Genomic DNA, 26340 nt, shown 5'->3' with positions numbered 1-26340 from the left:
AGAATGAAAATAAGATAATTGATTCAAAACCTATGTCCATAGAAAAAAAAAACTGTGCAGAGGATAGACCAAGTGTTTTTATTTTCTATTTCCTGATATTGGCTAGATAAATCATTGTCCTGAATTCAAGGAAAAATTACTTATTGAAACAAAGAAAAATAAGCTCTTCAATGATAATATAAATTTTTGCTTTCATAAGTGAAACAAAATGTAAAATAAAAACAAAAAAAATAATAATAAATAAAAATACTAATTGCTCAAAATAAACAGTAAAATAATAGACCTGTGACCTTCAAAGCATTTCAGGTTAAAATTAACATACAGAAATATTGAAGTTCTGAAACCAATATGAAATTTATGGAACCCTTGTTTTTTGACATTTCTTTATATATATATATATATATATACAATATTTTTATAAATTATTTGTTAAAATCACAGGTTTGTAAATAAATACATTATTATGGTACATCATTAGAGATTCTAATATATGGAGCTTGTGACACTAAGGCATTAAATAGTCATATCAATGGAAGATAGTTTTTACTTCTCCTTGATAATACTATTGAGTACTGATAAAATGTTGCATTAAGTAAAAGATGCTTTCATGTTTTCTAACAAACCTAATTGTGACACTTTAGGCATTATAAAGGCAAATTAAGGGGAAGTAACTTTTACACTACTCCCACCGAATTTCTTTGACTACTTCCTACAATTATGATACAGGCTACAAATAAGATTAGATATAGAAGCATAAATCTATATAACATACATTGTATCTGGAATGATAAAAACACAACAAAACAAATGGCCATCAAATTTTTTATGGAATGGGATTTTGAGGTCAGAGCCCTAGAGACCATATACATGTACCTTTAATGGTATTGTAAAAGGAGATCAGAGATGAGACTATCAATATCTTGCCAGCAAAATGATTAACAAACTGACCAAACAACAGAAAGGTTTAACATAACACTGATATTTACACAAAGTTCAGATGTTCTCAAATAAATCAACAAATTTAGCTGTTAAAGCTTCACAGAATAAACAGTTTCTCTCAATAACAATAACATATTTACAGTCAGTATACACTTCCATATAATTTGTATCTTTTAAATAGTAACAAGTCTGATCCAAAGTTCCCCAAATGTTTATTTCATCCACAATAAATTGTTTGACCAGCAGCCGTCGCCATTAAGATTTATGCCTTTATTTTTTGGCATTCCTGAAGTTGATACTTTGATCGGTAAATTTATTCCTAACTCTACTTGTTCCATTGTTTTTGGCAGCACCATAATCTAAAACACAGATCTGAAGTCTTCGAGGTTATCTCAGCTTAAACAGACCTTGTATTTCCCACAGAAGAAGACATCCTCCATTCCAGTTGGCATAAAAATAAATATTTTGATTTCACTATAAATATACCACACCAAGATTACATTATCAATCTTTTAATAAATGCCACTGAGCAACTTGTTGTCGTGGTTTTTGAACCATGTCATTCCAATGTCTGGTTTCCATGGGACCACTTCTACCACCTAAAATAATTTTTCCAATTAGTTCATTCCGTCCCACTTTGTCAAAGTCCATTACAGTCACTTCAAGAGAAGCTTCACGGAGCTTCTCCCATGGTATGTCAAATATAAATGATTCATTAAAAACAGGGTTTAGGGTTCTCTTCTTTATGGTGGTTTTCTTCTTTTCAACTCTTGTGTTACCAAATGATAGCCAGATTTTCACATAGGGATCTGTAACGATATCATATAAATTAGTCATTCAAGTTTAAGTAAGAAAAATGAAAGACGATGAAACTTGTGCAAAAAACAAATGAATTTATATGAACAGAAAATATAGTAAAATTTTCACAAGATGAGAATATATCATGAAAAAGAAATTTTTTGATGATAGTAAATAATATACAGTATGATACAAATGATGAAATTATGAAATAGCTACCATGTATTCACAAATAGAACTACAAATTTTAATTACACTTGAGGCCATTTACAATACCAACAATAATTACGGGCAAAACACCAGAACTAACATTTACAAGCTCTTTGTTCGAAATGAAAAAAAAAACAAATGAATAAAATAAAAACAATGAAACTCAAACAGTTTCCAAGCTTCCTGCTCAGAAGAAAATAAAAGTAAAATTTCCATGCCCACAAGACATACCAGATGATTCAAACTTTCTGGTACAAAGCCCTGTAAATAATCACATATATTTCATGCACAATACTAATTTAGTGATAAGTTGAGACGTGCTAGTACAATGACAAACAAGATTTAAAAGATGTAAGATAAATTTTTCAGGCAAGATAAATGATGTTAAAGAAGAAATTGCAATATGTTGTATCTTTAAGAAAAAGTTTTCTGGCACTGCACATGTTGTCAATTAATGCCTATTCAAAACTAGGCAAGAGTTTAAAGTTTTGGATTGTAACTCAGAAAGCAAAGGTCTGAGAAAATGCAAGGCATAGGATACAGGGCATAGATTCATTGTCCCAACTGATCTGAATGACCTGACTTTGACTGACACATACAAGAGACCACAAACATAATGTATTTCAGTGACAGTATGCTAGCAAACATGTGTCTGAATCATTCGTAATTCAAAAAAATAATTTTCAGCACAAACCTGAAGTTCCAGTTATATCTTTGGCTTTCAATTCCTTGGCTTTCATAACAATAACAGATAATCTTCCTATATTAGGTTGATAACATAACGACAATAACAACTCTCCTAATTTACCCTACAAATATAATAACAGTAAATATTACAAAAACAGGATTCTTCTGTTCCTCTCAGAAATTATTGAACACAAAACCAGCCCAGAATATTTGGCGCTACTCTACTCTTGCGATATATTACCGCTCACTATTATGGTGTCTTCCTCAGACTATGCCATCTTGTTTTTTTTGTCAGGATAGGGTGGGCATTATTTTTGGTGACAGATTTTTCCCAGATATACTGGGGGATAATAAGGGTTGCACATTATACATGCTTGCGCATTATATTCGGAAATATACAGTATGTAGCCTACCACTTTATGATTTTAACTTTTTATCTACCGACATCAATATAATATTTTTAGTTCCAATAATGATAAACTTAAGAGAAATTTTGCGGTATTCCGCACTGAATGGCCCTTATTTTCTATGATACATTAAATATCAAGATTAGCAAATCCAAAAATCAATTTTGATCTGTTACGATCACATAGAGTAGCCTCCCCTTAATAAATAGTGTAGATAAATCATACCCTAGAATCTTTACAAGGTTGTAGATACTTCCAGAATGTAGGAGATTGAGATAAATCTATTTCATTGAGTGGTACATATGTCTCTCCGATAGGATCATCTCTACTGAACCTATCATAATCTATAACTTGTAGATATAATGTTTTCTCTAATAACTTGTTGTGGGGCCAACCTGAAATATAAGTTAATATTATACAGTTCAATGAATACAAACATGTTTCTATTTCTTGAAAATTTTATGACATCTGCTAACAAAGTATTGTGTTTTATAATTTATCAAAAAAAGTGATGGTCCAGAAATTTCAATGTAAATAAAAAAAATAACAAAATTACAAAAGAAAATGTGTAAAATTTAATTGCAATTTATTTAAACAAAAAGATACTTTCAGTAGAAAAGTCTCAAGAAACATATGATTGATGCATTTAGACAATGCTTTTAAGCTTTCTAGATAACTATTTCTGGTCGTATTTCGAGTGAAAATAAACCCAAACTGGCTGGCATTCATGATTCCTCAAAACATAAGTTAAAGTTTAGATCAAGTAAGATGGGAAATAGGCACAGAAAGAATTTTGTCATCATGACATATGATATGATTACAGACTATTACACTCTAAGTGAAGAAAAATTCATGATGACAAGAGTAAAATCTATTGAGAAAATATTGCCAAAGTATTGTCTTTTTTATTAAGACTAAAAACAGAATATACAGCAGTGCATTTATTAGATGTATGCAAGGAAGTGTTCAAGATGATTTTACCATAACAACAGTGTTAATCAAACTCTTATTTTATAATGCATGACATAAAATCAATTTTTCATCTGTTCTAATGTCTAGCTTCTTGTTTTTCAAAAAATTACTAAATATAGATTAACATCCTACTTTTCTGCCAGGAAGGGAATGTTTTAACTAATAAAATTCAAATCTTAATTACCTTCAAATAAAAAGCACTCATTCCAATGTGGATTTAAATTTCTCTTCTTTACTTTAGTTAATAATTTATGTTTTTTGTCTGGTAAGAGAACTATTTTAACATAAGGATCACTTGTTCCGGTTACATCTTTAGCTGGTAAACCAGTAGCACGAAGAATTCTTAAAGATAATGTTAATGATTGAAAGTCATATGAGAGTCCAAATTGAATTTTTCCCAGTTTAAAGTCCACCCCATCCACTATTGGTCCAGTTGTTGGTTCTGGAGGGGGTTCATCCATTAATAATGTTGCAATACTTTTCACATTTTTCCAAACACTAGATGACTCTTCCTCTTCTGAAGCTGAGCGACTTTGACTGCTTAAACTCAAACCCTGGAAAAAAACAAATATATTGAGTCTTCACATAAAAAATGATACTTCAAGTATTCAAGATACAGCTTATATAAGAGTGTCCATGGTTTACACTTTCATTTTATATAATATAAACTTACCAAGTTAGGTGAGAAAAAACACTGAAAATAATATGTGGTTATATTTATACTTGACTATCTATATGACGTGGTATCATGTTTTATGCATCCCAGAATTTTTTTCATAATTCTGATATTGATTATCAATAACTTTTTATTAAAAAATTCATATCACTTTGTGTCCAGGTGTTCATAATTGATATTAATCTTATATAAAATATTTCTATATATATATCTTGTTATAGAGATGAGATCCCAATCATTCCAAAAACAGGTTACAATGGATTTATTTATAGTTATTTCAATTTTTAATCTGATTAAAACCTACGACAATTCTTTTCACTTAAGACAATTTCAGCCTGTTTTCACTAGACTTACTACTAAAACCATACTGTTTTACCAGCAAAGCAGAACTTTAAAGGGACTGTAAAGAGGTTTTCTTAATTTTTGTGGTTCCTTTAAAATTTCACTCAAACTAAGTGTTTGATTATGTTATTAATTGCAAATAATATGCTTGTATCACATAAACCTTTGAGATTAGTGATGTCATCAAACACTTAGTTTTAATGAAATTGCAGGAACCATAGACATCTGATTGAAAATCGGAATGGTTCAAAACCTCTACAATCCCTTTAAGGTTCCTGTTGAATATAAGCCTTAGATAAAAACCAAACTGAAATGAAAAACTAAATTCTTCTGATATTTATTTTCCTCTCTTTTCTTTTCAAATTTGGTGAAGATCAATGAGAAACTCGAGAAGATTATACTAGTTAGTTCTTAACAAATCGTTAGTAAAAAAAACCCTAATTTAAGAGAAATCAACAAACCATTTTCTATTTCTCATTTCACAAATGTGTATCTCAATCCTCAACCAAATGTGTTTTAACAAGAAAAAAGGCATGCATAGTAAATAGGTCTGAAACAACATGCAGAAAACAAAACGAGCTTGTTTCCTTGTTTCACTGTGGGTAATTCTACTTTTAGAAACTTATTTTTGAAATGTGAATGGTTAACTACAAGCATCCCCCATAGTATAAACATGTTTATAACCATTGGGTGTGATCCCATCATATAGTTAACTTAAACAATTGTGAAATGCTCGAGTGGTTGCCTTTTTATCAGAAACTATTCTTTATTTTCATATCAGAGTGAACTCTTTAAAGATGAAAATGAATTTTGTGTCTCTATTTAAAAGAGTAATAATAACCATAAAAGACCACAAATATATACATCCTCAAAATAGTGGGTAACTGAACCAATGAGTTAATTTTTTCTAAATGTTTCAGCATGACACACTCATTTTATGGTTTCCACAGTATCAAGAAACCATCTTTAAAACCTTTTTTGATATGTGACTGTGTACCTGCACCATATGTGGCTAATTGAAAGCAATGAAGTGTTTAAAAAGGGAAAATTTTGTATGGTAGATGACAATATCCCACTTTTTTCATTATGAAACCATCAAGGGCTTCAGTTTGGATCCCAGTAATCAAATTATATTTTCTTATTAGTTTAAGTTTAAGGTCAATGTCATTAGTTATAATATCTTGTATTGACCAAAGTTTATTGAATTGATTCGGTACTGAAAGATGTTTTCTCCAATGCTTCTCTTTAAACATCTCTTCTATCTATTCTCTTTTCATTGATAAAAAGAACTTTCTTGGACTAAACTTTCTTCTTTTAAACTAAATTAAGCAAAACATTTCTTTTAGAATGGACTTCCTCGATCAGAAGAGAAACTAAATAATTTATTGGACAGTAGCCCATTAACCTAAATCTATCAGTTATAAGCTTAACAATGTATCAAGTGATTACTGACACAATACTACTAGTTTAAAAATCCACACAACTGTCTTATTCTCTTATCAAATTGACATCATCTTAATATTGTTTAATACAGTCCTCAAACAACTTCATAAAAGAGGTCTTGAATAAACAAGGCAATATGGCTGATTGAAAACATTACTTTGACTTGGTCGTTGTGGAGATCGAAATCAATAATATCCATTTAATCTGGCTATAAACTACTCTTTGATGATATTGAAATTAATTGAGAATTTCTTACCCGTGTCATGCCCATTGTATTATAAGATTCTTTCTGTAGACCAAGTTGTTGGTTTAATGCAGTTTGATTGGTGGCGTTTGGTTGAACTTGTTCTGTTACCATTTTTCTTTCTGGTCGCTCAAACCTTCAAAAAAAAAGGTTAAATATCAGCTAATTACTATTACTATTTACAATTGGATTATATCAAGGAAAGGTTGTACACATGTCAAAATCAAGAATATTTGCAGACATAAATAAAAGGATAAATAAAATATATTAAGACAACAACTTTGGCATAGAAATTACATCAATAATCACAAAAAAAAGTCATCTTACATCTGCAAATTAGAGATAAGAGATATATATCTGTTGTTTTTTCCGAAAAAGAATATCAAAAAAAAACTTATCTTCAGCAACCTATAATTTGTGGATAATGACTTGAATAGTTTTATATTGTATATTTGATTTGAATTCAACTCTGCTGATTCTAATTTTGCTTGGGCTAATTGCCCTTAAATTTCTCTTTAAAAAAAGATTGTTGTTTATAAAATGAGCACTACCACTAAAAACCATCCTTTTCTGTCCAATCAAATCAAAATAAATTGACAACAGAAAAGAAAGGAACTAAAATAAATATAATTCAGACACGCAATCAATAAAAATAAAAATCTATTATTAAATGCTCAATTCATATCAGAATTAGTATGGATTTCTTTACTAATTCACAATAAAATCATTTATTTAAGATCCAAATATAGAAATGAAACTGTAAAGTAAAATCTATATTTAACAATGCCTGATCAGTAGAATAAAACTTGAAGGCAGAACTTATTACGGTTTTTCTTTTAATTGCGCTCTTAATCTTACTAAAAAAAGGTGAACACAACAGGAAGTATTCAGTTATTGATCATGTTTGACATCTATAAATAGCTAGTTTTTCCAGAGGTTGTTTAGGAGGATGAAACATAGTTAAAACAAAAAAAACTTGAATATTAAACAAAATGGTTTTATGTTACAACTTAAGGCAATAATCACACAATAGGTTCAGCCCCATCACCAGGAAGGCCAAGAGAACTCATTTCTGACAATTTTAAGGTGCCAAAAACATATCAAAATCTATATCTTTTTGATTTTATACAAAGACATTCTAAATCTCTGTTGAACTGAGGAAGATTTTGCTGGGGCTTAATTCTCATTTGCTGGGGCCCCACGGACACCATCCTAACGATGGGGTTGCATAGGTTACAAAAGTTAGGCTACATGGTGGATAAAATCAGAATTTTTTATGTTAATTTTCATTGAGAATAGAAGATCGAAAGTGAAACTAGGTAGTTTGGAGTATGTTCCTATGGTTGATCATGATTCTCCTATGTAGATATTACCAGTATTTTAACATCAGGTTATAAAGAGAAGCTCTGTTCAACCTTTCATACAGAGACATCTGAGAGCAACCTATTTTACCACTGCTAGAACCTGGCACTCTCTGAGAGAATCTTATCAATCACTAGATTAAGTTGACCTTATTTTTCCTGCAATCTCACACTCCTACTTTTGCCAACATTTGAATATGCTCAACTTTCTGAAGGGTTTTAATAAAAACACAAATTTCAGAGCAGTTCCTATATTTTGAGTTTCTTTAGCACTGCTGGTTAAAGTGTTGTTTCTTTACAATCACCTTATTTGCTCAGTTACCGCGCATGAATGGCGGTTGTGGATTCTTATCTCGATCACCATGTAGAAGACCGTTGTTCTTAAATAAGTCATCTTCACTCATAATTCCATTGACCCTGCTGTAAATGGGTACAGATAATCTGGGGGAGATAATTTCCAAAAGGTTTTGCCAAATACCAGCAGGTAGAACAGATCTTTAATGGTGAACCCAAGTTGCTTGTTTTTGTTTTTTTTTTTATTTCTCAGAAACAGAAAGAAACTAGAGCCACTCGTGGCACAGAGTGGGACTTTGCAAATGTAGCAAAATGCAAAAGAACCTGAAAAAATCAACCTTCCACGATAATTAGATCAAGCGCAAGAACGGTCTAAAGTTGAGAAATTTTCATTTTTTTAGAAGATTGTAATACCGGAAGTGGACGTCAGACCTCACAAATGAAAGTATCAGCAGATAGCCAAGGTCAATGACCTTTGATCTTGTAAAGGAGAAGGTCTAAAAAGGTCAAGATCAAGAGATATACGCCATCAAAATTTCAAATTGCTAACGACTATAAAACCGGAAGTTGACATAGGACGGCAAATATAAAAGTATAAATAGATAGCCAATGCCAATGACGTTTGATGTTAGAAAGGTCATGGTCAACAAAGGTCAAGGTCAAACATTGAAAATTTTTAAATTCCAAAACCTGTTCCTTTTTTTGAACTATGAAGCAAAAACAATTGAAATTCTAAGACAAAGTGGCCCAATATATGAGGTAATTGTATGCAAAGTTCCATTTTGAACAAATGTATACTTTGCGAGTTATGCCCCTGGCCAAAAATGTCAATAATGAGTAATTTAACCCGGATGTGCCACGCCCACTTCAATTTTTTTTGCATAGGTTAATTGATATTCAGAATGTTACGTTATGTTCGAAATGTAAAGCTCCTACATAATATAGGTCAAAAGATATAGGTCAACAAACGTCAACAAAGGTCAAAATCGAAAAATGAAAAAATCCAAATGTTAAAACCCGTTCCTTTTTTGGAACTATAAGGCTGAAACAACTGAGCTGTTAACACAAACTGGCCAAAAGGATGAGGTAATTGTGTGCAAAGTCCCTTTTTGAACAAACGCATCCTATGCGAGTTATGCCCCTGCCTCTAAATGTAAACAATTAGTAATTCAACCCGGATGTGCCACGCCCACATAAGTTTTTTTGTCATAGGTGAATTCATATTCAAAGTGTCTAGTTGTATTCCAAATATCAAGGTTCTACATCAAATAGATCATAAGATATACATATACCAAGCTCAAAAAGACGCAAATATTGTAAAAAAAAACTCAAATTTCAAAAAATCACGAATTTCAATTTTGCTTTAAAATAACGATTGTCATATATGTATGTAAAGTGCATGAGAAGCACATTAGGAAACCGAAAAAATTAACCCTCTAGGTTAATTAGGTCACGTGCTAGAGCAGTCCAAATTTGTGAATTTGGCTTTTTACGGATAGCTATAAAACCGGAAGTACATGTCGGAGGTCAAAGGTCAAAGTATCAAATGATAGCCAAGGTCAATGACCTTTGACCCTATGAAGGTCAAGGTCATCAAAGGTCAAGGTCACATGGTGTGATCGTTTAAATCATGAAAAAATTTCAACCGGAAGTTGCAAAAAAGCAAAAGCGAAATTCAAAATTCGGCTCCCAATGTTTTTTGCGCAATCGATTGCAGAATACATTCACATCAAATTTGAGCATATCAAAATTTACCCTGAGGCCCCATTTTGAGTTTTACAAAAGTGTGTTTTTTCAATATGGCGGCCAAAGTATCACTTCCGGTCTGGATTTTATTTTCTTCGTTTTTTTGTATTAGCATTTACTTACGATCAGCATAAATTTCGTTGACCTATTTCAATTACACCGGAAGTTATTCGACCGGAAGTGGATTGTACTTTCAATTGATTCCCCGTTTAAAACCGGAAGTAAAATTAAATATTTGACAACTACATATTATTTGTTTTGGTGATGTCCCTTTGCATATTAAATTTCAGATCAATCGATGCAAAAGCAAAAAAGTTGCAAAAAAATTGAAAAATTTGATCGAAAAAAGTGAGCGACGAATTTTCGAATTTCGTAATTTTTCAAGTGCTATCAGGTCAGAAATTACAGGTATATTTTAAAAATGAAAATCCGAAGAAAATTGATGCAAAAATACGCCTTCTAGAGCCGATTTTCGACTTTTTGCACATGTTGAACTGTGGCACTTCCGGTTTTGCAAAAATGTTCCAATATATATTTATGCACATCGTTGCCTATATAGAAGGTCTATGAAATTTGAAACGTACCTGCAACTAGTGCAGTCTAAGCTCAGGAAGGTGTGGACGAAACGGAAAAAAAAAAAAAAAAAAAAAAAAAAAAAAAAAAAAAAAAAGAATTGACATTTCGATAACAAACTGGGACTTTGCTGAAAGCAAAGTCCCACAATTATATATTCATTAACTTGCATTCATTATTTTGTGATAACTATAGTCAAAGCTTCTGATTCTTTTACATTAGAAAGGTTAATGTCCAATGCTATAGAAATTCCTATTAATTAGAAACTGTATAGCACTGTAGTTATATACACAGTGGCTATTAACTATAAACAATAAGGAAGTGTGTCATGTTGTATATTGAAAGGTAATGGATCAATATGATAGACAATATTAAATAGAGGTCAATAACAAGTTTACTCATTAATTATAAAACAACCTACTAACTAATCTAACAAGCTATAACAATCATAATACAGCATCAGAATTTCCACTTGTACTTGTTTCTGTGAAATCAGGTTTTGTACATGTATATTCAAAACTCTGTCACCTTAAAGCAGTAGAACAGCTCAGTTAATAGCCTGATGGATTGTTGGCAGAGAAGGTCCTTATTTCTTAACCCTCCAAGGCCAAGAATTAAATTTCTCTGGTGCCACATTTAGTGCTTTGGAAAAGATATGGATTGAAATTCCAGTTTAAATAGTCTCTATACCAATATGTAGTATTCCAACTCTCTCCATTTTAAGCTTGAATTAGCATTCATGCTGTTAGTTCATCATTCTAGCCTTACACCCAATGTCGCTCTTCAACATGCTTGTCAACAGGCTAATGGTATATTTGCCATTTCAATTTCTAACTTAACTGAACTGAACTGTGACATTACAATTCAACACATTTACAATAAATCACTATAGCAATAATCTAATGGTGTAATAATATGATAACTGGAACTTTATCAATATTTCTATCTGGTAGAAGAACTTAACGACTAGCTTTACTGTGAGTATCACAATCATTTATGTCAGATGTCTTAATGCGGCAACTTTTATTTAATGTGTCATCACATTTCAAGGTCTGTCAATGCTATATTTGACTTGATATTCGTTACAATTTGATTTCATATATGCACTGATTGTGATCTGTATCCATTTGACATTGTCTTTAAATGGAGAAATTTTCATTATTTAGTGGGGACCAGGTTGAGTTTAACACTCACAGAATCTGACAGTCAGTGACTTTGATTTTTAACAAGTGCTGACATTGACCTGAACGCTTCGATAACTGAAGAATCATAGTTGATACAGTTACTCAGTTATAACAGCAAAAGATCAAAAGAGATGTTGTTTATAACCAATCAAGCCGAGCCAACCCCTAAAAGCCTTTCTGTAATCATATTATGTAAATTGTCAATATATACTATATTTTTATAATATTTCCATTCACATTCAATGCAGTGCTAAAACTCTATTTTTATTATCTAATGTCATGCAGACTTGAAAATCAAATGGCAATTCCTTTCAGTTTGTATTCAAATATAGTTTACATAACTAATAGCACAGCAAATACACAGGAAATAATATTTATCTAAATTACATTCCAATGAATAACTACTTTTTGCTTTCATAACCATTTCATGCAATCTCTGTATAATATTCCTTACACATAATTTTCACATTCACAAATAGGAAATTTTACACTGAATGCATTTTATACAAATATAAAGATTTTCTAATAAAATTTGTTGAATCGAATGATAAACATGATGGAATTTCGTTCAATCTTTTATGCTTTACAGTTACAAATAATTGAACATGACCACAGGTTAAATGAATGACTTGAAGCAATAAATAAAGAATCACATGGTTAAGCCCACAGTTAATTAATTGTCTATTTCTCATGAATCAACAATGATCAAGCATATAATCAATAACTGGATTAAAAAAGAGTGTCTGAAAAAATTTTGATAGGATTCTGAAGAATTCAAAAGAGTCTGTATAGCTTTTGTGTGTTTTTGGAGGGCTTATGATTAGTAGATATTTATACTGTTACTAGTAATAACAAATGCCAATTTTTTTGTAGAATAACATGAACCTTAATAGGACAGGAAAAAGGTTGATGGTTTAGATATCACTTTACGTGTCCCAAACGAAGGGAACCTCTTGTGAATCCTTTACAGTTTATGAAAGAAATATGGCTTGTCAGGCATGTTTGTAGCATTTCAAAGGGACAAATTTTGGGATGAGGATGGACTTGCTATAGTGCAAAGACATCTAAAAGCAGCTGAACAATACTCTAAGCTCACAACATGCTTATTCATGAGAAACATACAAACAGCAATGACACAGAATGGGACCAACATCTAAAAGCATTAAGCCTATTCCTCAAACTTTCTAATCAGTAAAACCAAGGGTAGGGTTAAATACTAGCACCACATTACAACTTCAGAACAATTTACACTGGTAGTAATTAAAATGAAATTTCATTCGATTTTACTTTTAAATATTAGAAATATTTTCTCAAATTAATTCCAGAAACACTCAGGTTCCTAGTGATGCTGCAAATCATACTTGACTTACTTGAATTGAAAAAATGTTGTTTTTAATTAACGAATGAAGTATCATCTATTACTCTAGGGTTAAAAAAAGGATTCAAAGTGAAGTCTAAATTTCATTTTAATCAATACCAGTATAAATTGATACAGTACACTATTTAACACTATAACCACCAAGTATATCAAAAATACCTTTTTAATACTCCATTTAAAATACCACCATTACTATGGTTTGATTTGCTGTTAAATCAAAAATAATATGTCTTGTCATATCTATATATTGACAACGTAAAATTGTACACAAAATTAGTGTGCTTAAAAGTTAAAGATAGCAGATTGGGATGATATTAAAAATAAATATTTGTTTAATATTATTAAGCTATTAAACTGAAATGAATGAATGAATAAATGAATCAATGAATGGTATCTAAAGAAGTGTGTATGAAAGCGTATGCAAAGCAGAATGAATGAATAGATGAATGATGGATTGAATTAAATGATATATATGTTTATAAGAAGTTTTGTAAGTGAAATCATGGTGAAATCATGGTGTATTAAAAGGCTATATTTTGATTGTAGATGTATATATACATTGTGTGGTTACAGCAAATCACAAGGAGAAAACCAACCAATCATTCCTGTTTTATATATCTCTATATCTCCGCAAATGCAATTTAAGGTATTTTTTTGACAAAAATTTTATTTTAGCTCAAAGATCGCTTTTTCTCGCAGACGGCTTGTGCCTTCTTGAAAAATAATCTGTATTGTGTAGTTATTATCCTACACGGATATAATACCAGTGTAAGTTTCAAGAATAAAATCAAATTAGTCTTGGTATTATATGTTGAATACAGACTAATAATAACAGAAAAGAGAGTGGTTTGACAGATTTATTCCCTGTAGATCTAACATTTCACCACAAAAAGAGATTTTTTTCCAACCAATTCTCTACGGATTATTATTGCTTACCACAACTTAGATTTCTTTCAAATATACGTTATACTCAAAATTTTTACAATTATCTTAAAGTGCATATCTTTTTTTGTATATTGCAAAGGATATTTGGAATTAACTGTCAATTATCATTACCTTTTTGACTTCGAAATTATCTTTGATTTATTAGCTTAATTTCCGATTCAAACTTAAGAACATTGTTCAAAAGACACTGTATAAAATTTTTCCTATGTTCCTTCTGTATTGAAACTTGATATGTGTGATTATCTATTAAGTAAGAGAAATCGGGTGAGATCAATTCCTCTTCTTTGTTTGCCTTCATTCTCCAAACGACAATATCATCAAATAAAGCAACTATGATTACCTTATTATATCTAGGAGACTTAATATTAGTAAAACGGAATGTGCCATAAGCACGTCTATCTTAAACGCGAAATCTAAAAGTCATCACAGATTTCTGCTAGGTATTGAAAACGTCCAATCATGATAGTTTGTTTAGTAAATATGAATAAGAGATCATTAACGATAAAGACCTGAATTACTACCGTTTGCATCCGTCTGCCTAAAAACTACTAGCAACCACTTAATCTTTTCAGATCTATTCTTTACCAGCAGACTCTTTTTTCCTGAAGGAAATAAATTCTACAGTTTCAAGACACTTTTTTTACCTCCTTCTTATCGATTTCTCACCCAAAGTTCAAATTTTCTTCAGACAGCCTCATTAACCACTTTTTAAGTGAAAAAGACAATTTAGAGAAAATTATTACTTTGAAACAAAACAGACTAAAATTAAATCTGAGGGATATATTTTATCTACATGACACTTTTATATAATTAACAAATATATTTTGTCTGTGATCCTTTCAGAAACTTTCTACTTGCAATGTAAATGGAATTTTAAGTCCTGCTTTTTTTTACACCAATTGAACTAACAAAGATATAAAATGCAACACAATTAGTGTAATGTTTCCTGGACAGTGGCATTAGCCTTTTCTATCCAGAAATCTTTAACATGAACAGACTGTAGCACACAGGGCCTCTATTAATTCTAAGCCCTAAACCACTAGACCCTTTACTTTACTGGGTTAAAAAAAAAAAACAGAGTAAAAAACATAATCATCACAGACTATAAATCAAAAACATGACCTCATAGAACAGCTTTGACTCATCATGACACCAATGATAGTAACCAAAAAGATGAAACTTGGCTCCAATGACTTATCAAATATATGTCATTCTAACCTAATGATAGTTATCAAAAAGATGCCACTTTGCCTTTCTTGTCAAACTGACATTATACAAAAGGATGTGACTGCCCAAAACTCTTTTCTAGACAGGTCAAAAGATGCCATGCTATATGTACATCCTTGTGTATGCATGAAATCAGCTTCAATGAATTTGTTACTAGCTGTCAGAGAATTTCGTGACGTAAAAAACTATTGTTAAACTTGCCTCCAGCTTAGAAATATTTTTTATTATGGTGGAAAAAGATCAATTTAGTTAAGTAAACATGAATTGCTTTCTTTTATTGAATTAGGCAGGCAATCGATAAGAAAACCAGTAATCAGTTTTAACAATTTCTATAAAATAATAGAAGGCACGGCTATCTAAGAGTCTTACAATAAGCTTCACCAAGAGCTGTGAACTTTGATATTTCATGAATGGAATAATTAGTGATTTCTTTCTTCTTTCTTAAATGTCATTATTAAAAACCCCTTCACATGTATTCATGATGATTTACTGTATTGTTTTATACCTGTACAGGTGACTTAAATATAGAATATTTCACTGCAATACAAGATGTAATATATTAAAACTCAATTGTATTCTGCCTTTCAATATAAGATGTAATATATTAAAACTCAATTGTATTCTGCCTTTCAATACAAGATGTAACATGTTAAACTCAATTGTATTCTACCTTTCAATACAAGATGTAACATGTTAAACTTAATTGTATTCTGCCTTTCAATACAAGATGTAACATGTTAAACTCAATTGTATTCTACCTTTCAATACAAGATGTAACATGTTAAACTCAATTGTATTCTGCCTTTCAATACAAGATGTAACATAGTAAACTTAATTATATTCTGCCTTTCAATACAAGATGTAACATGTTAAACTCAATTGTATTCTACCTTTCAATACAAGATGTAATATATTAAAACTACATTGTATTCTGCCTTTCAATACAAGATGTAATATATTAAAACTTAATTGTATTCTACCTTTCAATACAAGATGTAATATATTAAAACTCAATTGTATTCTACCTTTCAATAGAAGATGTAATATATTAAAACTCAATTGTATTCTGCCTTTCAATACAAGATGTAATACATTAAAACTCAATTGTATTCTACCTTTCAATATAAGATGTAATATATTAAAACTCAATTGTATTCTACCTTTCAATACAAGATGTAATATATTAAAACACAATTGTATTCTGCCTTTCAATACAAGATGTAACATGTTAAACTTAATTGTATTTTGCCTTTCAATACAAGATGTAACATGTTAAACTTAATTGTATTTTGCCTTTCAATACAAGATGTAACATGTTAAACTTAATTGTATTATGCCTTTCAATACAAGATGTAACATGTTAAACTTATCCTTTCAATACAAGATGTAACATGTTAAACTCAATTGTGTTCTGCCTTTCAATACAAGATGTAACATGTTAAACTTAATTGTATTTTGCCTTTCAATACAAGATGTAATATATTAAAACCTAATTGTATTCTGCCTTTCAATACAAGATGTAACATGTTAAACTCAATTGTATTCTGCCTTTCAATACAAGATGTAACATAGTAAACTTAATTGTATTCTGCCTTTCAATACAAGATGTAACATAGTAAACTTAATTGTATTCTGCCTTTCAATACAAGATGTAATATATTAAAACTCAATTGTATTCTACCTTTCAATACAAGATGTAATATATTAAAACTCAATTGTTTTCTGCCTTTCCATACAAGATGTAATATATCAAAACTTAATTGTATTCTGCCTTTCAATACAAGATGTAATATATCAAAACTTAATCGTATTCCACCTTTCAATACAAGATGTAATATATTAAAACTCAATTGTATTCTACCTTTCAATAGAAGATGTAATATATTAAAACTCAATTGTATTCTGCCTTTCAATACAAGATGTAATATATTAAAACTCAATTGTATTCTACCTTTCAATACAAGATGTAATATATTAAAACTCAATTGTATTCTGCCTTTCAATACAAGATGTAATATATTAAAACTCAATTGTATTCTGCCTTTCAATACAAGATGTAATACATTAAAACTCAATTGTATTCTACCTTTCAATACAAGATGTAATATATTAAAACTCAATTGTATTCTACCTTTCAATACAAGATGTAATATATTAAAACTCAATTGTATTCTGCCTTTCAATACAAGATGTAATATATTAAAACTCAATTGTATTCTGCCTTTCAATACAAGATGTAATACATTAAAACTCAATTGTATTCTACCTTTCAATACAAGATGTAACATGTTAAACTTAATTGTATTTTGCCTTTCAATACAAAATGTAACATGTTAAACTCAATTGTATTCTACCTTTCAATACAAGATGTGACATGTTAAACTCAATTGTATTCTGCCTTTCAAAACAAGATGTAATATATTAAAACTCAATTGTATTCTGCCTTACAATACAAGATGTAACATGTTAAACTTAATTGTATTTTGCCTTTCAATACAAGATGTAATATATTAAAACTCAATTTTGTTTTGCCTTTCAATACAAGATGTAACATGTTAAACTTAATTGTATTCTGCCTTTCAATACAAGATGTAACATGTTAAACTCAATTGTATTCTGCCTTTCAATACAAGATGTAACATAGTAAACTTAATTGTATTCTGCCTTTCAATACAAGATGTAACATAGTAAACTTAATTGTATTCTGCCTTTCAATACAAGATGTAATATATTAAAACTTAATTGTATTCTGCCTTTCAATACAAGATGTAACATGTTAAACTTATCCTTTCAATACAAGATGTAATATATTAAAACTCAATTGTATTCTACCTTTCAATATAAGATGTAATATATTAAAACTCAATTGTATTCTGCCTTTCAATACAAGATGTAACATGTTAAACTTAATTGTATTTTGCCTTTCAATACAAGATGTAACATGTTAAACTCAATTGTATTCTGCCTTTCAATACAAGATGTAATATATTAAAACTCAATTGTATTCTGCCTTTCAATACAAGATGTAATATATTAAACTTAATAGTATTCTACCTTTCAATACAAGATGTGACATGTTAAACTTAATTGTATTCTGCCTTTCAATACAAGATGTAATATATTAAAACTCAATTGTATTCTGCCTTTCAATACAAGATGTAATATATTAAACTTAATTGTATTATGCCTTTCAATACAAGATGTAACATGTTAAACTTATCCTTTCAATACAAGATGTAACATGTTAAACTTAATTGTATTCTGCCTTTCAATACAAGATGTAACATGTTAAACTTATCCTTTCAATACAAGATGTAACATGTTAAACTCAATTGTGTTCTGCCTTTTAATACAAGATGTAAAATATTAAACTTAATTATATTCTACCTTTCAATACAAGATGTAACATGTTAAACTCAATTGTATTCTACCTTTCAATACAACTAGGCTTATATAATGTTGTGTCACTTGTTTTTAGTTAGTTCATATATATTTTAGGCAAGGAACAGAATATTACTTTTAGGCTGAAGTTTGTGAAAGTTTGCAGTTTGTAAGATTACTTATTTTGAGTACAACCGGTCTCTTGGATATTGGACAATATCAGTGAATAACTTAAAGACTATTACTAGATAAGTTCTTGAAAATGTCATTCTTAAAATTCAACTGTGTCTAGATGAGAATATGAAGTACAATTCCTACAGGACTAAGACCACTAATTATTATTAATGGTGCTCATCAATGTCTATCAATGTCTATCAATGACAAGAGAACAATGCCACTGGCACAATAAAATTTGAGAATTCCACATTTTCAGAATATCAGTTCTTATTCACTAAACTAATTTTCAGGAAATGTAGATTTGGTTTAATAGAATTTAGTAATGTCAATAGTTAATATTGACTAATAATGCTATGGACAATGACCGAATTGATAGAAGGTAATTATATAGTACTTGTGCTTGGTTTAGATTATTGATTGTACTATTGAGAATTATTAGTATGGTGGAGGCGAGATTATTGTCTGGAGACAACAATTTTTACTGACACTTCTCTCTTAAAAACAATCCTTCACATTTCAAAATGACAACAATTATATGTCCTCTTATTAAAACACATCTTATGTTGACAAAGACAGACAATACAGTGAACAATGAGGGAAAATTTATCACAACCCATTGACAACTGAAAATTCACAGTTGCTGCTAGTTGCTCAAGTTTAAGTTTTGTAGCAAAAATCATATCTTCTAATCAACCCTAAGAAGTTAGAATCTGTAACCATTCAGTTGCTAACAGTACCTACAAGTCTACCAATTTCTAGAAAAGAGGGTTTAACATCATGAGATACTTTGAATTGCCAGACTCCCTGACCGAGCTAAAGATATATAATCACAATGTCATTATTCTCATTCTCAATGTCTGCTTTTTATTGAAGGTGATCTAAGTCTAGAAAACCTATTTCCTCTTATGTTATATTATTGTTATTAAGAATCAACATATTGTTAATAAATGCAAATATAAGTCTATATATTCACCATGAAGAAACAGTATAAGCTGTAAAATTGGTAATAAATATTTTTTTCTGTAGATTTCAATACACATTAAAACATATTGATATCTTACATCATATTCCCTTAACATTACCACTGTATCTAGAATTTATAACATTTTAATATTTCTTTCCATTTGTGGTTTCATGTTTTAGTACTGAAGGCATTAGGCATCCATTAAATACTGACATGTTAATATACATTTGTCTGGTGAATATAGGCTAATTGTATTTGAGAGTTCAAATCTGCATATATTTTTTTTGTGTCTGATGTTTGTCAAAATAATTCAGTTATGAAGAATTTATGGATAAACTGAAAGAAGCATGTTTTTTATCACCTTGCCCCAGGTTTATCAAGAAACAGTACATAAAGTCGAGCGCCCCATACTTAATTGTGTGACTAGAAATTTGAGAAAATTAAATACGACAGAATAAAAATCTAAAGCAAATACAGTAGTTTGATTGGTCGGTCTTAAGTAGATTGAAGATAAATAGTGATTGGATAATGCATGTTTATCAAAAATAAATTTTTGTGATTGTCTGATCAGCAGATAACATGAATATTAAAATCACAGAAAGTCATGTTTTTGAGAAACTGAACCAAGATCTAAAGATTTACTCAATCCAATTCTATGAATTCAAACTATCCATAGAAGCTAGTTTACAGAAGACTTGATAATATTCATTCGGCAAACATGAACATTGATAAGATTAAAAAGAACAAGCTTTATATTGGAAATCCAATTGCCATTTGTGTCTGTAGAAATGTCAAAAGTGCAAATTAACTCATCACTCTTTTTTCAGATTGAATGTAATGGAATTTAAAGAAAAGATCAATAAAAGCATTTGGTACCAACCATGTATTTTCAAAATGTCAATTGAAATGAAAGGAGACTTGGTGAACTTTATGGTATTTAACATCCAATTTATTGAGAAGAAACTAAGTGTAAAGTTTACACGATTGGTCTAGACATGAAATTCCCTAGTATCATTCAATTTCTTCCCTAAACACAATCCTCATAGACACACAATCAAACTCACTCTCTCAATATTACTACATTATTGGAAAGTGTTTTGTTTGGAGATTTATGAACCATAAAAGAAAGTAAATGATATTGGATCGAGATTATTTTCTGCTATAAGCATCAGACTCAAACATTTTCTTATAAATTAAGATTGGATTTGCGTGTACACAAGATTCTTGTGATTTGAATTTCAAACAAAATACCCGACAAGCATGTCTAAATGAACAAGCTTCATCTTAAAACATGCTAGTAGTAGAAACCATTTCAATTTGTTCATTAATAAAGATTTGGTTTAGAGGTGACATGCATTGCCTGTGTATATTGTACTTATACCAGCAGATCAAAGAAAAATAAAATCTTCAAGGTTAGCTTTCAATACAGGGTTAGATTTCGAATCAAGGTTATATATTCAACAGTTTGACAGAGCCATGAATTTACATACTGATCAAAGAGAGATTATGAGGTTGTAAGAAAAATTGATTCTTTTAAGTTTTAGCTGAATATCATTTTACAGAGTTTGAATTGAAGAGCAATAGACAATATTTTCAGAGTTTTAAATGAATTATAAACTTTCTTCAGAATTAACTTGAAAAATAACAAATTCATTCTTGCAAGTTTTAGCTGAATCTCCAATTTAGTCATCAAAGAGATTGTATTTACTTGATTCCTGCAAGGTAAGCTGAATAAAAATTGAGGAATAATAATGCAATTAATGAAGTATTGATCGTTGTGACTTAAGGTAAACTAATCAATTCAGTTAACAGATCAATTAACAATTAACTCATTGAACTCTAAAGCAATTACTTGTTGATAAAAATCCACGAATCTTATGCTAGAAATCACATCTAAACAGAGACTAGAGAAATAGCAAGTGATCCAAATTTGACATTGATAGCAATGGGATAGTTTTTTTGTAACCAAGAATTGCAAAAGGAAAACTTTTAATAAAACAAACTTTTTCTCTGGTGACTCAAGCATGAATTTAACAAACTGTTTATCTGATAAAATATCTTTAGTTTAACTGTGAACTAATTCTGATATTAAAAGTCCTATATTTCTCAGGTTTTTTCTAATTATATTTGGCCACAAAAAAAACCATTAATTTCAAGGTCAGACTGAATTACACTCATCCACCTAATCACTAAAATTTAGAACATATATCAAGTCACAGCTACATGTAACTAATGGATAAATTTTGTCTAACAATGTATTAAGCAACTGGCTTATTTTAAATCTGGAAAGAATCAGTTGATCTTGATAAACCTTTTGACTTAAAATCCTGATTTATGGAAGTAAATTTGGACTAAATTTTCAAATGACATAAAATGTTTTACACAAATTCGTCCACATTAAACTCAGATTACTTTGAATAATAAAAATTGGTCAGGAATTGAATTTGTCAGGCGAACAAGGTTTAAGATAATCATTGTACAGGAAGCAGCCTATCAACATTAAGAATTAGCTTGGCAACACGAAATTGGTGTGGGATTTATCAATTCCCAATGGCTATATCAACACGCTTACTGATATGGAACTTGCTTGCTCGATACTGTAAATGTCAAACATCTACTCTTTAGGCAAGATGAAAAAAAAACATGTATATGTCATAATTATTATATTTTTTATTTTCTTCACACACCATATTCATGAATATTTCTTTTCCCTTTACAAGCTTCCTTCGAAATTTTCCATAAGGCTGAATATTGTTTGTCTATTTAGCAACCCCAAGCATATACATGTAAAATAAAAATGCCTATTGTGAGGTAAAAAGAAGTATGGTGAAATAACAGAATGCCAATGGTTCATGATATTGTGAAATATTCACAAAGCTATAGGCAATAAAACAATATGTTTGTATCATAATTAACAAAGCTTATTATTCTTATACATAGACAACTATTGCTTCAGATGTTTTCAAATGAATTTCAAAAGAACAATCACAATGACCTTGTGCTACAGATGGAATGAAATAATTAAAGATTTTGCAAGCCAAAATCCAAAATATACACATAATCATTAGAAATAGAGAGAATTAAGGCCTACTGCTAGTATTCATGTTATTTTTAATGATATGGAGAAAGAATAAAAAAAAAGGGTCCTGATCACAGTTTACATAAAGAGGATGTTGCCTGGTCATACAATATTGCATAAATTCTTTATGAAAGATCTTTGATTTGGATCTTAGACCATTACTTTTGTGATATCATCATCCAGGTTACTTTACAGAAGGCAATAATGAAATGGCCATTTAACATTCATGATGTTTCAGCCCTGAAAATCATGTAATTTTTGGGCTGTAATTCAAGCTCAAAGAACAAACAAAAACATTGTCTGTTTCATTCTTCATCAATAAACAAGAACTCCATAAACGAGTTGTGAGCAACCAGTACAAATCTAAATATTGATTCATAAGAGATTTACTAAGATCTAATGGTGCCAACCTCAGAAAACGACATGCTTAAATTGACAACTGCTGGATATAGGATGTGATTTATCATTATTATTCACAGTACAAACTTTACATTTCATCTCCCTACTGCAAAGTGCAAGTAAGAAAATCAATTTCAGGCCATAACAGAATAATAATCAACCTCTATTAGCTTAATGTTAGAAAAAACAAAGGAATGCCTTCAGATATTTTACATACATAAATCTGAATCATCATATTTTCTTGAGATTTTTAAAGCCAGCACCAAGTGTTCCTTTTTCCAACATTTGTTTCATGAGGAAAGATTACTTGAAATCAATTAAGACTTCAGATAATTACCAATATTACCAAGACCAAAAAGTCAGTTCCCTGAATTAAAATATTTGAAAGAGATTATCTAAAATTGTTGAGAATGAAAGAGTTGTAACAAGTTAAATCATTTAATTAAGCTTAGTTTTGTTCAATGTCATTTCATGGGCTCAACCTGGTCTCTAAAGAACTTAATTTCTAATACATATTACTATGGTAACCAAATGAGTCTTAAAATACAATAATAGGCAATAAAAATTATAAATACTCTTTAATATCAGTCAATAGAGACAACATTTCCTGTCATTATTCAAAATCGACATAAAATGAATTTGTTCAGGTTTTAGGGAAATTATCAAGGGAGCTTTAATGAACACACAGAAACTCGTTAAATGTCAGCTCTATCAGCCCTCTGACCTGACATGGGAAAATATGGATGAAAATTTTTTAAGGAAATAACCTGACCCATGCCTTAAACCAAAATGACACCCCAGTGATAATGACCAAGCATCGAATTCACCAATTAAAGCATAAAATTGTATAACAGTGTACCATGATCAGATTTGATACCATTGATGTTTGAAACATTGTGTGGGATGAACATTGAATTAGTCTAAACACTATCAAAAGATGGTAAAGAATTCTTTGTTTAATTTCATTCATGATATCTAATTAGAACTGCTATCATTGTCATTAAGACTTGGTTTGGTCGTGAAACCGTGAACATGAAACTGGTTTCTATCAATTATACAGGATTTTTAAAGAAGATAAAGTGATTTCTAAGTCAAAGAAGATGGATGATTGGTGATTTACTGTCTAAATCTCACTAGATCAATATAAACACTTCACTTAAAGAGTTGACCTTGTTTTTTTTTTTACTCAGAATTCTAGTGATTTTTGTTTTGTTCATCAGTCTGAAAATGTCCTGGTGAATGATAGTGCAGCTAGAATCTGTCGATTAACATCCCTTCAAAACCTATCCCTTATCCTCACTTCCATTCTCTAGTGTAACACAACATTATGCCTGTGCAATCAAAATTTTGGCTTACAGTATACCTGAATTTAGAGGACACAGAACAAAGCATCTCACCGGATCTGTAGCAGGCTGTATGAGATTTTGACAAATTCACCTAGAATCATGGGGAGAATGATAGTAGATTTTTGCTAGAAAGTAGAACATGAGCAGCTAGTGGCGGTAACTGAAATTTTCAGATATTGTTGTGCTCAGTCCAACTAAATTTAGCCACTGATCAGATAAATGTTGATTCTGCCAGTTGTTAGCACATTAGTGCTATCAGATGCTGCCAATGACAAGGTCATCCGAAGTCCTCTAATGATAACGAGCAAAAACATAGAAACAATGATGATGTAATATTGGTATTTCTATTGATAATTTTCCTGAAAATTCATGTATGTACTTAATCAAATTACATCATAATTAAACACTTTGTTCTTATATTAATGTGTTATTAATATGCATGAAATAAGATGTATATCTGAAATTAATTTAAGATTAGTATTATGGCAAAAAATTCAGAAGTTGTCACTTTCTATTTAGAATATATTTTTGTTTTGTTTACTAGTGACTGAAATAACATCATAAGCAAAGAATACCACTATTTAGCGACAACTTGAGTAATATTCTATATTGAGTTAGCAAGTCAGACTGCTATTGACTCATTTTTCTTCTCAGTCATGAGCCAATGACCAGATCTTACAAGATAAAAGGTGTCTGTCCTAAGAGACTGGTGTGAAGTAATGGTGTTTGGATTTGGCAGATTTCTGATACGATGTACAAAGCTTTTATAGTTGTTATTGTATAGAGAATATTAATAACATATCACTACTAGGACTGTTTCTGATTAATTCCTTCTTGTCAGTGGTTAAAAATCAATGATTTGACAATGTTTTCACCTAGATTCCATTATCAATACTCGGACCAGAACCTGGTTTTCATACTTAATTTACTCTTATCATAATCCTAATGTGTACATTTCATCACACATACCTCATCTGGACTGGTTGAAAATCTATATGATATAGGAACCAGATGACAGGACATAACCATATTCTTCAAACACATACTAAAACCCAAATTCCAAATGAAAACTTTGCGTAAATTTATAGGTCAATTAATAATATACTTTGCTTTTATTCTTACCAATAGAAAACACCAAGAACAGTAACAGTCAAAACAAATTTCTGCCAAGAAAAAATGAGATGACAAGAGGTAGAATGATAGAAAACTATATTTCCAGAATACTATACAAAATATCAAGGAATATATCAAGAATATGTAAATCTATACTATAAAAACTTGATAATAAAAGTCCTACATGATATAATTATTGTGTTGTGCATTTTTTTTTTTTCATAAAACATACTTGTCTTATAACTTTTATATCTTTTTCTATAAATATGAATTAACCCTTTTGCTTTTATCATGTCCATGAAGCCTTTTCAGAAGGAGAATGTTCCAATGTTCCAAAAACAACCTTTGTTGTTGAATAAACTAAAGTGAAATTAAATATTTACATCCATTGGAAGTATTACAATGTACATATTTACTTATCAAATCCAAAACAAGATCATAATTTTCTTATTTGG

At 30.1% G+C, this 26340-nt stretch overlaps 2 protein-coding genes across 2 annotated transcripts in view; one reads left to right on the top strand and one right to left on the bottom strand.

The window, feature by feature from the left end:
* Positions 1-1443: 1443 nt before the first annotated feature.
* Positions 1444-26340, bottom strand: part of Syt7 (synaptotagmin 7) — a gene marked incomplete at its 3' end in the record, with an annotated part of 82006 nt that continues 57109 nt past the window's right edge. Inside the window, exons 3-7 of the mRNA XM_009067151.1 lie at positions 6731-6854; positions 4198-4567; positions 3267-3436; positions 2642-2756; positions 1444-1748 (exon numbers count right to left, since the gene is read on the bottom strand). Coding sequence (XP_009065399.1) covers positions 1444-1748; positions 2642-2756; positions 3267-3436; positions 4198-4567; positions 6731-6854 — 1084 coding nt within the window. The remainder of the gene's footprint in view (positions 1749-2641; positions 2757-3266; positions 3437-4197; positions 4568-6730; positions 6855-26340) is intronic.
* Positions 16295-17763, top strand: LOTGIDRAFT_108296 (hypothetical protein; the record flags this gene model as incomplete). The annotated part of the gene is made up of 2 exons (XM_009066984.1): positions 16295-16653; positions 17298-17763. Coding segments are annotated over 2 exons (825 nt in total), but the record flags the coding sequence as incomplete, so codon positions are not given.

This window comes from Lottia gigantea (genome assembly GCF_000327385.1).
Source record: "Lottia gigantea unplaced genomic scaffold LOTGIsca_8, whole genome shotgun sequence".
NCBI classification, from domain to species: Eukaryota; Metazoa; Mollusca; class Gastropoda; family Lottiidae; genus Lottia; species Lottia gigantea.
The sequence above is the reverse complement of the archived record's forward strand: the minus strand, read 5'-3'. Positions and strand labels throughout refer to the sequence as shown.